The following is a 15,892-nucleotide window of genomic DNA, read 5'->3' on the forward strand; positions in this document are numbered from 1 at the left end:
CAAATGTGCGCACAGGCCCAAAAAGTTGCCTACCCCTCTAATAGGTTGTAAGAGCTACTAATCAGCGGCCTTATCCTTCTGCATAGCCATGTATCAGGCATGTATGGCCAGGTACCAGCTTTTCCTCAGGCAAAACACAGCTGCCCTCCTGGGATATCTAGAAGAGGACAAATGAGAAATTGCTTGGGTGTTCAAAATGGAGGCAGTTGGTGTGTCATGCCTGACCCAGACCCAGGCCAGGATAACTCTTCAGATGAAGAGCCTGAGACTGCAGAGCCTGAAGACCATGTGTAACCCCCTGGCTCTAGTACTCCCCCGGGCCTTTCCAGCATCTGCAGGGAAGCTACACCGGAACCTTCAACAGTGGTGGACCCTGAAGAACCCATGGACGGGGCCCTGAGGAACATGCCTCAACCATGTTGTCAGAAGAGGCAGCTGAGCAACCACCCAACTGATGGGTGCCAGGAGATGTAGGCACAGGCTGCTACTCAGAGGCGAAGCATGCGCCTCAAGGCCTGAAACAACTCGGCCCTAAACAACCAGGCTCCTCCTACTCAAGGGTAAAGAAGTAAGCGTCCTGCCAAAGTGCTGATGACCTGCAGTGGAGCCTTGAGTGGGGCTGTGAAACCTCTGGCTATATAAACTTTCAGTTGGAAATTGCTAGCAGCTGGAACAACATATTTCTACCAGCTCCAGTAACTTGAACCCTGGCTTCCCTGACCTTGCTTTGTGACTGAGCCTCTGTGCTGCTGACCTTTGTACTCCTGCTAGATTCTCCTGTTTGGACTGTGTATGTATTGGACTGCTTACCTCTGTTTTGACCTAGGCCACCCCTCAGGCCCTTATCTTGGAGCTCTCCTTCTTGATTGGTAATACTGTGGTCTTCACTTTTGCCTACTTACTGATATCTCCTGCTTTGAACTGCCCTCTTATGGGACTGATACAACCGCATTTGACCTTTTGTCTGTTTGCTGACTTGCTATTGGATTTGCCCTATAGTCGTCCTAAGGCTGAGCCTGACCCAGCCATAGCAGGACATGGTGTGATGAAGCAACAGGCCGATACAGCTAAACATATGGCTGATCGTGGGACCAAGGCCATGGGAGGGGCTATTGCTGTATGTCACTATGTGTTGCTTAGCTCAATGGGACTTAATAAAGAGGGCCACTCTTGTATAGAGGATTTGTCATTTGATGAACGAGGTTTCTTCAGTGCTACAGTGGATGATACTTTGAACTGCATTTACAAAATGTGTTCCAAAGCTATCTTAACAGGTCTAGTATTTCAGGTTGAGTATGTCACCTGTCTTAACAGGTCTCATATTTTATTGAAATTGTTTTTAGCTGTTTAAATTGTTTTAAATTCTGTATATTGAAATTTTATGCTGTATTTTATTATCTTGTGAATTGTGAACCACCGAGAGAGCTTTGGCTATTGGGCAGTATAGAAATGAAATAAATAAACAACAACAACAACAACAACTTTAGCTAAAAAGATAGGTGTTGGGTGCATCTTTGCAGCCCTACTACTCTTGATCGAGACCATGGAGACCGAACACTTATTATCTAGTTGATAGATCTTTGAGAAAGGCTGGCTCACAAGCTTCCAAATGTTACTTCCCATTGCAACGGTACCATCCGCAGCCCTGCAGAAAGGTGGGCAATGGACAGACACAGTGCCTTTCACTTTCCATGCGCACCATTAAACCCTGGAGGTCAGCCTCCTTTTGGCACCTGCCTTGCCAGGCACACTACCAAGTGGTGCAAAATAATCAGTGCCCTCAACCAGCTTGATGCAGGTGACTCCCTCTTCTCCCCCTCTAAAGGAGGAAGTTGCCTTGTTGCTTCAAAAAGGAGTGACCAAACAGGTCAGTTTAAGCCACTCGAGGCCTGGATTCCTGTCTCATTACTTCACAGTCCCAAAGAAAGATGGTGGGCTTCACTCTACTTTCGATTTACAGAACCTCAGTTATTTCATTTGGCCCAAGAAGTTCTAGATGGCAACCTTAGCCAATATTCTACCGCTGCCACAAGAACCGGACTGGTTCACCTTGGTAGATCTCAAAGATGCTTATTTCCATCTAGCTGTCCACCCCATTCATCAGTGCTTTCTGCACTTTGCTATTGGTGAACATTGTTTCCAACTTTGGGTCTTGCTGTTTGGCCTCACTACTGCTCCCCAGTTATTCGTGGAGTGTATGGCAGTGGTAACGGTGCACCTGAGGTTATAAGGAGTAACTATTTCCCCATATATTAACGATTGACTAATCATTGCTCCATCCAAATCATTGCTTCACGAGCATGTTGACATGACTCTTGATCTTCCCACCAAGTTAGGTCTCTGTGTGAATCTGTCAAAGCCCCACCTGGTCCTTTACACCAGACTTCAATACAATGCAGCTGTTCTTGATTCTGAGTTTGGAAAAATGTTCCTGCCACTAGAAAGGGCCTGCACATTGGCCTTGACAGGCAACACAGCGACTCATTGGGTTACTCTCTCTGCTCCTGCCATCCAGTGTTTGCTTGGATTGATGGTAATGACTACGTCTATCACCCTGTTTGCACAACTGCAAATGTATCCGCTCCAGATCTGGTATATTCCTGTATTCCAGGGTGGCAAGGATCCTCCCATGATCCATCTGCTGGCCCCCATGTCAGTTCATCAATCTCTGGATTGGTGGACTCACTTGATGAATCTTCGCAGGGGTTTCCCCTTTGTACAGGAGCAGCTGCCTCTGTTGTTGTTGTTGTTGTTGTTGTTATTTCTTCTATATTGTCCAATAGCCAAAGCTCTCTGGCAGTTCACAACAATTCACAAAAATCACAAACCATAACATTATACAACATTACATGATACAACATTATAATAAAACATAGTATAAAATCTTCAGTATACAAAATTTAAAACAATTTAAACAGCTAAAAACAATTTCCATATACCATTTCAATACTAGACCTGTTCGAGACAGCTGATGTAAATGCCCCATCATATGCCATTAAATGACTGGGAGTAGAGGGCAGACTTAACCTGGTGCCGAAAAGATGACAGTGTCAGTGCCAGGTGGACCTCAGTGGGGAAAGCATTCCACAGTTGGGGGGCCACCACTGAGAAGGCTGTCTCCCTTGTTGCTCCCTTCCAAACCTCCCTGAGGCGCTTGGAGGAAGGCCCCAGATGTTGATCACAGTAGCTGGGTAGGTTCATGTAGGGAGAGGCGCTCTGTCAGGTATTCAGTCCCGAGCCGTGTAAGGCTTTATAGGTTAAAGCCATCACCTTGAATGGGGCTTGGAAACATACAGGCAGCCAATGCAAGTGGTCCAGAATTGGTGTGATGAGCTACGAATATAGATTACTGAAGCCAGGTTATTCCTTTCCAAATAAGGTCATAGCTGGGCCACCAGCCAAAGCTGCTAGAAGGCACTCAGTGCCACTGAGGCCACCTAATGCATCCATGTTGGGTTGGAGGGCCCACTGGAGCTTGTACTGAGTCCACACATGGTGGTTACTGCTAGAGTAAAGACTTCATTTAAACGCTGTCAAGCTGCTAGCAGTCCACAAAGTGCTTGTTGCATTTGAAATGATAGTTTGGAACTGGGTTGTTCAGATCACATCAGACAACACAGCTACAAACTGGTACATCAGCAAGCAAGGAGGAACCAAGTCAAGGACTCTGCTCGATCTTTCTCTCTGGACCTGTAGAACTGGTGCCTGGCAGAGACGAAGAACACTCTGACCAATGCATTGAGTTATTTGGAGCAGACTCATGATGCAAGGACTCGTTCTACAATGGGGGAGACCCCACATAGATCTCTTCGCAACTTTTGCAGCCAAGACAGCATCAACTGTTGATCCCTAGGAGATACGTTTCTGTACCAATGGGACAGATTCCTCCTGTACATCTTTCTATTGATTCCTCTGATCACCAGAGCCATAGCAAAGATCTGCCAGGATGGGGCAAATGCAATCCTTGTCACTTCATAGTAGCCAAGGGGGCCATGGTTTACCCCTCTGCTTTTGATGGTGTGGGGTGCTTGGATGAGGCTGCCAGACTTACCCTTCTGACACAGCAGGAAAGTCAGGTTCAACACCTGGAGCTACAGTCCCTTCACTTAACAGCATGGCGACTGAACCTAGCTCATCCTTACTGCCTGACGTCTTGAACGTTACAAAGGCAGTGTGGAAATCTAGTACTCCCACTCTTATGGTTACAAGTGGAAGTGTTTCTAATCAAATGCTTTTTCAATTCCAGTTGACTCTGTTTCTTGTTTGTTGCAATATGTTCTGTAGTGTTCGTTGACTCTTCGACATTGGGGCCTTTCCCTCTCTTCGCTATGGGGCTGTCTGGCAGCTATATATGCATTTCATGCTCCAGTTCATGGACACAGTGTTCTTGCATCTGACCATGAAAGAGTGTCTTAAGGGTCTGCACAATTTGCCTCCACCGGTGTCCCAGCTGGTTCCTGCATGGAATTTATCAGTAGTGCTGTCTGCCTTGATGAGGCACCCATTTTGAACCACTTGTGACCTCAAATTACTGAGCTTTAAGGTGCTATTCTTGATAGCTATCACTTTGGGGCATGGAGCCAGTAAGCAGGGAGCGCTCTATTCCAGTCCTCTATTTATGGTACTCCATAGGGAAAAGGCGGTTCTTTGTCCAGACTTTCATCTTTTCATTTAAATCAAGGCATTGCCTCCCTATCTGTTTTCCAGATCTGACCATACCATTGGAAGCTTCTTTCCAATCTCTGGATGTCCGTAGCACCCTTGCATTTCATTTGGACAGGACTGCTCCATTCCATAAGACTTCAAAGCTATCTGCTATGGTAGCCAACTGAAGGTTTTTTGGTGTCGGTTCAAAGGTTGTCTTCTTGGGTATTGGAAAATGTGAAACTGTCTTACGCATTGGCACAACTCCCAGTACCTCACATGGTGCAGACACATTCTACCAGAGCTGTATCCTCTTCCGTGCATTTGCAAGAGGTATTCCACTCCAGGACCTTTGCAAGGCTGCAACGTGATCACAGCCATCAGTGTTTATGACACATTACTTCCATGACATTCAGGCTCAAAAGGATGTGCCCTTTGGCAGCGTTGTCATCTTTATTGTCTTGATCACCTCTCCCTCCACTTTGAGCAAGTCAGCTCGCTAATCACCCATATGTATGATGCACAGAGATCACAAAGAAGAAGGACAGGTTGGTTACCTGCAACTGTAGTTTTTCAAGTGGTCATCTGTGCATTCACACAAGCCACCCTCCTGCCCCACTATTTTTTCACCTATTCAGGTGAAAAATCAGTTTCAGGCTGCTGTGACACCTTGAGAAACTGAGGGGAAAGGCTGGAGCCTCACCCTCTGGGCATGTGCAAAAGTGGGGATGGGCAGACTTCCCACTGAAACTTCTCAGCTCTAGAAAGTTCCCAACAAAGTCTCTGTCAGGTGCAGAACCCATATGTGCGAATGAACAGACAGCCACTCGAAGAGCTACAGTTACAGGTAAGTAACCTGTTCTTTGGTTGAGGAGTCTCAGATCTGGGTCATGAGATTACTTAATTTAAACACATTTTTGTGTTTGTTCATATATGGCTAGAATGGGTCCCCAACATTTTTTGGACTTGCAGGCACATTTGAAATGTTGAGAGAGTCTTGTGAGTCCGCTCACAAAACACTTGCCATGGGAGGTTTGCCCATTCACAAAATACTAGTGTCCCAGAAGGCAAACTGGTGAAGCTAGAAGAAAATGAATTATATGTTTCCTCCTTAATTTTTGAGGAGGGCCATTTTGTCTGTGGGACATTTTGTCAGAAGTTCTCATCTAACCTGAGTCAGATTACTCTTTTATAGCAAGTCCACTGACATTTCTCCAGGGAAGTCTGAAGTCAGACCCATTTGGGGTGGGGTGACATGGGAATTCTCCACATTTTGCCTTTAGACTAGCCAGTTTCAGGTTCTGTGTGGGTCACATCTTTGCACCCTGAGAAACATAATGTCACTATGGGGGGTGGAGTTGTGCATCACTAGTGATGCCACAGAAACTTGTAGAATCGCATTCCAAACCATACTCCAAAGTGCAGCGTCCCTACCAACTGGGGAAATGCATTTTCCAGGCAACAATAGAGGATGCGCTATTTCAGTGCTGGGAAAATGTGATACCTCAAAAACAAAAGCACTTATTTGAGAGAGAACATTTAGCTCTAGCAACAACTGTGTATTCCTTGTGCTATAAACTAATTGTGTGGGAAAGCCCAAAGTCTCTTGGCTTGGAGAGGAGGGTGCAGATATTTTAGATGACCCCCCACCCCGCCAGGTCAGCACCTGTGGGAGAGAATTGATTTGCAGTCATCAAACCAAAATCTGAGATGGCTTATCCGTTATCAGTTTGTGTCCTTAACTTATTTCTATGTGTATTGCTGCATAACAATGCAAGGAGCACAACTGATTGATGTCCCATTTTCTTTTATAGAGTCTTGACTGGAGTTGGCTAAATTAGTTGAATATGCAAACGGAACATCAAGAAATTGCACACAAGTGCTGTGCGTGCATCTATTCCATCTTGAATTGACCATCACCTCCTAAATGCCACTGCCACTGCCTGAGTGTCTTGCAGTGGGGGGATGGGTGGCATTTTAAACGCACACCTCCTAAAATAATTCAAAACCAAGATTTCAGTGACCCCAGCCCTCTAATATCAGACTTCTGCAGCTGCTGCAATATCAGTTATCTTACACCCATTTGAAAGATCGTCCTGATGATTATCCTTTTAACCTAAGATACCATTTTCTCTTTAATTAAAAGGGAATCTTGTCATATTTGTCCAGTCCTTCTGAAACTTCTTAGAAAGTAGCTGGTTTCTCACACTAAGATATCACACAACCTGGATGGAGTGTCTCCTGTCATAGGGCATATAGTGCAATATAAAGAAATACACCAAAAATAAGAAATCCTGCACTATAAAACGTTGGTGAATTCTACTAAGACAGAAACTAGAGAGATGATGTGAAATAAACAGTCTGCTGAATAGTTCATCGCATACTTTGTGAATTGGTTCCCCTTTTCTTCTCTGGCTCCTCCATAAATATTGACAGTCTATTTCTTTTCAACACAATAAGGGGATATTTTGTTGTGTATTATCCATTTTTAAATGTATTAATTTTTGTACTTTAAAATGGCAGTTACCTTAGCTCAAGCCTAAATAGGCTGGGTTAGAAAGGTAGAAAATGAATAAAATAATCTCAAGCAGCAATCAGCTTGCTGGTTCCTTTCTTCTAGTATTAGAACGGTACACAGGGCCCTTTCCATGGCAGTAGGAGGCTCAGGTGTTGCTTTTGTGGAGCTCCCAATCTACAAAAAAAGCCCTCTGCTGATAAGCATCCTGGTGACTCAATGAGTGGGGGAACCTTATTTGGGTGAGGGGATGGGTGATACTGGGATGGGGCCACCAGCTTGAGCGCTTCCTGCTCGTTCTTCGGGCAGGGGCCTGGTTCACTGTGCAGGGGTGCCTGGGCTGGGGAAAGCCTGTGCTCAGAGAAGCCACCACATCCGAGGAGGAGGAGGAGCGCCCCTCCAGCTAGTGCCTTGGTCGGGGGGGGGGGGTTGCCTGCCCCTCCTCCCTTTGGGAGGAGGAGCACTGGAATCCCTGCTATTATGTTGGATCATCAGAGACAACAGTGGGGATTTCACTCCCTGCTAGCCTCTGGGGGGCAGGGCTCGGGAGGAAGGGCTGGGGACGGAGCCTCAGCGGGCCACTTTAGGCTTGTGGGCTGGAGGTTCACCATGTCTAGGATAGAGGATGCTATATCAAGACCCTTCAGTGTAGACACATTGAGGGAAAGTGTTGCAATCTGGCAGTATGAGAAATAAGGTTTTTGAGCACTCACCTCCCCTTATGTTATCCTGTAGACTTTCCTTTTACTGTTTGGGCTTGCGGGGAGGAGATAATATTGGTTTTGACTGCGTTCTGGTGGTTGAAAAGAAGATAGGTTGGCTGCTTTAGGACTGGGTCAGTTTGGGAACCATGTTCAGTGCCATCTTGGATTCTTTGAAATGGTCTGAAAAGGGGCTTTTGCTGAGTTCTGCTTGGTAAGTCTAAATAAGCAGGGAAGAAAGGCATCTGCCTAAACTATTATCTGGTAGAGTAAGGAGGGCATTCAAAGAGCCTTTGGGATTGCCCCTCCCCTCAGCAGGAGGCAGAACTGGCTTGCAACTTTAGCTCCCGCTACGGAGGAGCACCCAACCGGCCCTGCCTCATGATTAGGAAGCAGGGTCTCTGGGCTTTACTTTACTTTACCTCAGCCTTGTGCTTGCCGAATATTTTTCTTTTTTCTTCGGCTCACTATTCCCACCCCCACCTTTCCTAGACAGGGTTTTTCTCACACAAGTGGAAAGGAGGTGAGTCCAGTGAGGTTGAAGTGCTGACCCAGCCCAGTAGCAATCTCCCCCCACTTGCTCCACCATTTTGGTTCCACGGCAAAGAGAGTGCAGTGGGGACCTCTCATGCCCTTTCTGACACTCCCCGTGGCCATGGCTTTCTCTTTACCTCCTCAGGGCCCAGTTGGGAGGAGGTGGGGGGAGAAGAACCCAGCTCAGCATACCTTCATAGCCTGGCTTCTTTTCCTAAGTCTCAGTCTGAAGACACTGCCAGGGTCTTCAGTCATTCAGGGGATGACCGAGTCTTTCAGCAGGCTCAGCACAGCAGCTCTGTCCCTTGGCCTTTTCTTCAGGGCTCGGCTCAAGGGAGTAGGGAAGGAGAGTGGCCACCGGTCCCCGCCTCACCTTAGTCGCGGCAAGCAAGCTGCCCTCCAGCTCTTTGTGCCTGGCTCCTGCCTTAATCTCTGCACCAGGCAGTGGAGCAGGTCCAGAGTCTGGAGTTCTCACAGCCCTGACTGACCACAGCTGGGAGGGTGAGGTGTCCGAGGTCTTTCATGGGCTGAAAGCCACACAGGGGCAACCTCCAGAACAGGGGCGTTGGGGGATTGTTCTAAAGCACCCTCCCTTCTCCAGACCAGGAGTGGACGCCCAGCAAACTTTTCTGGCCTGGGGGCAAGGGCTGCTGAAAGTGCACGAAGGCCCAGCATGAGGGCTCTAGGGATAGAGGAGCCTCTGCTGGCAGCAGGTCTCCTTCCCTCTCTGTATAGAAAGCGCCCTAAGGATAAGAAACGTGGGGGGGGGGGCAGGACTCTTCTCAGAAGCGGTACAAAGCCGAGATCCCACGGCTCTTCTTGCTCTGCATCAGTCCCTCTTCCACTTCAAGCAGCCACAGCTGCAGGGCAGTGCAGAACAGCCCTAGGAGCCACGCTGCATCATTATTGGCTGCGGTTGAGCAGGGACTGCCTCAGACTATCAGGGAGTCATAGCCTTGCCCTGTCAGCTTTCCATCAGAGGGCAGCCCCCACCTCTCCCTCCGGTCTGCGCGTGGAGAAGACAGTGGGGGTTTCCTTGCTGGTGCCAGCAGCAGAAGCCTCGCTGTTCTCTAGGCTCTCAGATTGGAGAGAGAGCAGCAGGGGATGAGGGGCGGCAGCGCTGGGACTTGTCTGAGCTGGGGAGAGCAGTTGTTCTCCCCATGCGTGGCCCAGGCATGCCCCAGTCCCCCTCACGCCGGTTGCCAGCTCCAGTCGGAGATCAGAGACAGCAGCGAGGACGAGGGGTGGCAGGTGCCGGAACTCATCTGTACCGGGGACGCAGCTGCTCTACCCGTGTGCACATGGGCAGGTCCCCTTCTCCTTAGCCCACGCCACTTTCTTCCTGCAATGGGTGAAGCAGCCAAGTCTCCTTTGTCCCTCCATCCAAGAAGCGAAGGGGAGTCGGCCACTTCTCCTTCATGCTCCCCACCTCCTTCCCCCGTTGCGGAAGGGAGGCAGGGCATGCGAAGATGGGGAAGAGGTGCGCTAGCCTCCACTGCTCCCCATAATAGGAGTGACGAGGCTAGTACAGCTCGGTTTCACTGCATGTGGGGCTTCCCTAACTGGGAACGTCTGTGCACAGCAAATCCTGGTCCCGGGCCCAAGGGCGCAAATTACATCACAGGGATGTGGCCACACTCACTGACATATGGCCCACAGAGGGCTGGTCATCTGCCCACTCCCACCCCAAAGTAATTCTGCGCTCCTGTGTTAGAGGATGGAACTCAACAGCCTGAACAAAGTTTGAATAGGGTGCTTAAGGAGGAACTCTTCCCAAGACTCCTTTCTAAGGTGGCCAAGACCCTGAATCATCTGGCTTCAGCTCCCAAACCCAAGCAAGAAGATACTGACTCTCTACCCCAGATGCTTCAGGTGTTTTTCCCCAGGAGCCAGACAAGCCCACTAGAGTCGCCTTCCCACCTTCCTTTAACAAGAACTTGACGGCTGAGTGGTGAGCCCCGACTCAACCCAAGTCAGTTCACTGCCTAATTAACAACACCATTCTCTTCCAGAGATGGATCACCGCAAAGTGCCCTCGGTGGATGGACCAGTGGTGGCACTTTGCTTCCTGGCAGTTCTGCCCTCAGAGGGAGAAAGTGGCCCCAAGGACACCTGCGATAAGCACATTGGGTCAGCACTCAGAAAATCTTTTGCAGCTTCTTCAGCTTCTGTGTCTACTCCTTTTTGCCAGAGTCACATATACATGGGTGGAGGAGCTTGCAGGGTCAGACTCTAGCATGCCTAAGGCCCTCAAGGACAGCTTACACAAGAGTTCATTGTCAGCAGCTCTCTGAGCCGATTCATCAGTGGACACTATCCAGTTTAATGCCAGCCAAGTTGGCGAATGGGAGAAACATCTGTCTACATCATTGGGAGGTTGAGTCAGGGTCCCAATCGCGATTGGCTAGTAAGGCCTTCACTGGTTCAAAGCCTTTTGGGGATGCCCTTGAGCTGGTGTTGGCCAAGACCAAGGACAAGAAGAAGGCGTTACCTACCTCCAGGAAGGAGGACAAGAAGGCCTGACCACATTCTCTGTCATTTTGATCCTTCAAGCAGTCCTTTAGACCCCAAGGGACCACTGGATTCAAACCTAAATTGCAGCGCACCGAGCTCTCCAATATGTAGACTTGGAGAAATTCCACTAAAACAGCTTCTTCTGCTAAGGGCAATCAGGCCTGACACAACAATTGAAGCCAGGCTTCACCACATTCCTGCACTCATTGATGACTGTCTCATGGCATTTGTGACAAGATGGAGGGAGGTCTCCATGGATGCATAGATCAGGGAGACAGCCTGGGAATTTGCCAGTCACCCTTGGGACCAGTTCAGGGTATCTCTGAGATTTAGGAACAAGGCGAAGCACCACCTCATGGTTCAAGCAATTCATCGCCTTTTGGACATAGGGCATATTAGCTAGGCTATGGACATGCGTGTAACATCCAGATGCTTGGGGCAGAGCTTCTGAGTCCAAAGAGGTTGGGGATAAAGAAATAGGGAGTCCTAGCACTAGTGGGAGTGGAAAAGAAGGTTTGAGGTGGGTTTTCAAGAATAGGGAAGAGAGAAAGGTTTCATGGGCGGGCTTGCCCTACTGTGGGGTGATGTGATCAGGCTAGTCTTGGATCATGGTCACAATAGCAAAAGGGGGTGGTGATAAGAGTTACCTGTGGCTAAACATTCTAATTTCCAGTGCCTTGAGCACCTCGAACTTTGTTTACTCTTTCAGCTGCTGGGTTTATTTGCCCAGTATTGCAATGTGTGTCAAGCCAGCGTCTTCAAAGAACCTAGCTTAATCATGCTGGGATAAAGAGCAGACAAGGGAGGAATCTACTAAAATAGGCGACTCAGCTGCAGTCCTTCCCGCTAGATAGCCAGGGAAAGGCTTGCACAACGTGGCTGGGCTCCAACCAACTATTCTCCAAAATTGGACTGGATTTGTACTCCCTCTCCCTCTTCCTTACACACACACACACACACACACAGTAGAAAAGAGGGTGCAGAGTAGGAAGCTACACTATGTAGATGGAGTCCCGCCTGAAAACAAGATAAAGTTGCAAGAGAAACATCTCCTTGGGTTCAAATAACCTGTCCGTGAAGCTGACATTAGAAGTGCATTGAAACTCCTGAGTCTCAATAGGTGAAGGAAAAATATATCCGTTTAAAAGGGTACAGTGTATCTTTGCCTTGGCAAGGTGAGAACCTAGGTGTTCAGACTGTGGGGAGTTTGGGCAAAAAGTGGCAGAACAGCATGGCAGAACAATGGCGTACCGTGCCTCTTAGTGTTCCTAACTGAGCTTGTCCGACCAAGAACATTGGAACTCCTAGATTTGCCATTCTCCAAACAAAGTGGGTAGAACTCTACCCGTGTTGGGGAGGCCAGGAAACAAAGGTGGTTTCAGTAGTGTGGTCCCAGTATGTTACTGGTCCAACAGCCACGAATGGAACCAACCAGTAAACTGAAATGTCACACTGAGGTCGAAGCTTGGGATTCTTGACATAACAAAGCCTCAAAGAGGCTGCAGAAAGAGTCCCAGGTCGGAACAATACCTGTCCTGGGCTAAAACAGTGGGGATGGGACAATTCATTGCCAGAGCTATCAAACATATGTACAGAAGGGGCAATTTGGGATAGGCAGCAATGTTGAAAAATTCCCCTTTATATCTGTTTAGGGAGATCACCATGAGGCTGATTTATGTGCTCATACATTAGCATTGTCCATCATAGGGTTACTAAATATTTGCCATGTTGATTAGATCGGTATTGCTAGATCTGACCCATACATATGTGACCTGCAGTGTTTTTAGGCCAGATCACTTCGCTGCGTTTTCCCACCCTTGCTGTGCTGCTCTTAGACAAGCTTTTCTTAAAGTGTCCACCTCTATGGTTGCCAAGTATCACTGAAGTCTGCAGTGCTTGCCCTAGCAATGGGTAGCCTGCTAACAACTCCCCCCATTGATGACACAAGGATGAGGCCCATATTGCCACCACATTAACAATCAAAACATTGTGCTCTAATGTGGTTCCTGTACTGGGCTCCCAAACCATATCAAGCAAAACCAATACCACTCAAATTGCAATTGATCACAATTGGATCAGGGGCATCAGTAGAGGAGGCCCACCTGGGCATGGGCCCTGGATCTTTTTAGGCTGTCCTAATTACCTTTTTTTTTTTTACATTTTCCCATAGACTTGCATTGGAAAACAAAAATTGCCATAACTTTTTTAGTTTACATGAGAAATACATGAAATTTGGAGGCTTGGTATCCCCTATGGAGCTGATTGTGCAAATTTCAGGCAGTTAGGTCCAGTGGCTTTTGTGCTAGCCACAGGTAAAGTTTGCTATTTTCAAGAAAATGTATCAAAGCAAAGAACTATATTATTATTTTTTTGTGCTTCCACATAAATTCATGGGATATGGGGACCTGGCAGGCCCTATGGAGATGACTGAGCCTACCAAATTTCAGACAGTTAGGTTCAGTGGCTTTTGCGCTAGCCATGCGTAAAGTTTCCTTTTCTCAAAGTCTAAAACAAAAAGTGAAAACTGTCAACCCACCCAGCAGATTAGGGATCCTAATCAGAAGGTGTTTAAGGTGACCATTAGGAGGTCACTATCCCTAATCTCTCCCCTTCATGGATCACTGCCTTGTTGTGGCGAAGGGGCTTGCATAACTCAGTGAAGCTATAAGCTATGCCGTGCAGGGCCACCCAAGATGGACAGGTCATGGCAGAGAGTTCCGACAAAATGTGGTCCCCTGGAGAAGGAAATTGCAACCCACTCCAGTATTCTTGCCAAGAAAACCCCATGGAATGTATCACAAGGCTAAAAGATATGACGCCGGAAGAAGAGCCCCTCAGGTAGGAAGGTGTCCAATATACTACTGGGGAAGAGCAGAGGGTATTTCCAAGTAGCGCCAGAAAGAGTGAAGCGGCTGGGCCAAAGCCGAAAGGACACTCAGCTGTGGATGTGTCTGGTGGTGAAAAGAAAATCCGATGCTGTAAAGAACAATATTGTTTAGGAACCTGGAATGTCAGATCCATGAATCAAAGTAAGCTAGAGGTGGTCAAACATGAGATGGCAAGATTGAACATCGACATCTTGGGAATCAGCGAACTAAATGGACAGGCATGGGCGATTTTAATTCAGGTGACCATCATATCTACTACTGTGGGCAAGAATCCCTTAGAAGAAATGGAGTAGCACTCATAGTCAACAAAAGGGTGGGAAAAGCAGTACTGGGGTACAATCTTAAAAACGATAGAATGATCTCAGTACGAATCCAAGGCAAACCATTCAACATCACAGTAATTCAAGTCTATGCCCCAACCACTGATGCCGAAGAAGCTGAGGTTGATCGGTTCTATGAAGACCTACAACACCTTCTAGAACTAACACCAAAAAAAGATGTCCTCTTCATCATAGGGGATTGGAATGCTAAAGTAGGAAGTCAAGAAATCACCAGGATAACAGGCAGGCATGGCCTTGGTGCACAAAATGAAGCAGGACAAAAGCTAATAGAGTTTTGCCAGGAGAACATGCTGATCATAGCAAACACTCTTTTCCAACAGCACAAGAGGCGACTCTACACATGGACATCACCAGATGTTCAATATCGAAATCAGATTGATTATGTCCTTTGCAGTCAAAGATGGAGAAGCTCTATACAGTCAGTAAAAACAAGACCTGGAGCTGACTGTGGCTCAGATCATGAGCTTCTTGTTGCAAAATTTCAGCTTAAATTGAAGGATGTAGGGAAAACCACTAAACCATTCAGGTATGACCTAAATCATATCCCTTATGAATATACAGTGGAGGTGAGGAATAGATTTCAGGGATTAGACCTGATAGACAGAGTGCCTGAGGAACTATGGACGGAGGTCCGTAACATTGTTCAGGAGGCAGCAACTCAATCCATCCCAAAGAAAAAGAAATGCAAGAAAGCCAAGTGGCTGTCTGAGGAGGCTTTACAAGTAGCTGAGGAAAGAAGGGAAGCGAAAAGCAAGGGAGAAAGGGGAAGATATATCCAACTGAATGCAGATTTCCAGAGAAAAGCAAGGAGAGACAAGAAGGCCTTCTTAAAAGAACAATGCAAAGAAATCGAGGAAAACAACAGAATGGGAAAGACTAGAGATCTCTTCAAGAAAATCGGAGATCTCAAGGGAACGTTTTGTGCAAAGATGGGCATGATAAAGGACAAAGAAGGCAGGGACCTAACAGAAGCAGATGAGATTAAGAAGAGGTGGCAAGAATACATAGAAGAACTATACAGGAAAGATCTGAATGTCCCTGATAGCCATGATAGTGCGGTCACTGAACTTGAGCCGGACATCCTAGAGAGTGAAGTCAAGTGGGCCTTAGGAAGCATTAGTAACAACAAAGCTAGCGGAGATGACAGTATTCCAGCTGAGCTATTTAAGATCCTAAAAGATGATGCTGTTAAAGTGCTGCACTCAGTATGCCAACAAATTTGGAACACGCAACAATGGCCGCAAGACTGGAAAAGGTCAGTTTACATTCCAATTCCAAAGAAGGGCAATGCCAAAGAGTGTTCAAACTACCGCACCATTGCGCTCATTTCACATGCCAGCAAGGTGATGCTCAAAATCCTACAAGCTAGGCTTCAGCAGTATGCGAACCGAGAACTACCGGAAGTACAAGCTGGGTTTCGAAGAGGCAGAGGAACTAGAGATCAAATCGCCAATGTTCGCTGGATCATGGAGAAAGCAAGAGAATTCCAGAAAAAGTCTATTTCTGCTTCATTGACTACACTAAAGCCTTTGATTGTGTGGATCACAACAAACTGTGGCAAATTCTTAAAGTGATGGGAGTACCAGACCACCTTACCTGTCTCCTGAGAAACCTGTACGAGGGTCAAGAAGCAACAGTAAGAACCAGACATGGAACAACTGAGTGGTTCAAAATTGGGAAAGGAGTACGACAAGGCTGCATATTGTCACCCTGCTTATTTAACTTATATGCAGAGTACATCATGAGAAACGCCGG

General features: G+C 47.3%; 1 protein-coding gene across 9 annotated transcripts in view; it reads left to right on the forward strand.

Annotated features, from left to right (window-relative positions):
* Positions 1-7,240, forward strand: part of CHUK (component of inhibitor of nuclear factor kappa B kinase complex) — a 153,694-nt gene extending 146,454 nt beyond the window's left edge. For 4 of the 9 annotated variants that reach the window (XR_014789296.1, XR_014789299.1, XR_014789295.1 and 1 more), the window contains one exon: positions 6,459-7,236. Coding sequence is in view for 1 of the 9 variants with exons in the window: in XM_084845120.1 (XP_084701246.1) it covers positions 6,459-6,485 (27 nt within the window). In the remaining 8 variants the exon portion in view is untranslated. Of the gene's footprint in view, positions 1-4,707; positions 5,492-6,458 lie in introns of those variants that run through there. The other 5 variants (XR_014789293.1, XR_014789292.1, XR_014789294.1 and 2 more) reach the window with 5 other exon arrangements.
* Positions 7,241-15,892: the final 8,652 nt, after the last annotated feature.

This window comes from Heloderma suspectum, chromosome 3 (assembly GCF_057233095.1).
Source record: "Heloderma suspectum isolate Gila_16-S chromosome 3, 16-S_ref, whole genome shotgun sequence".
Lineage (NCBI taxonomy): Eukaryota > Metazoa > Chordata > Lepidosauria > Squamata > Helodermatidae > Heloderma > Heloderma suspectum.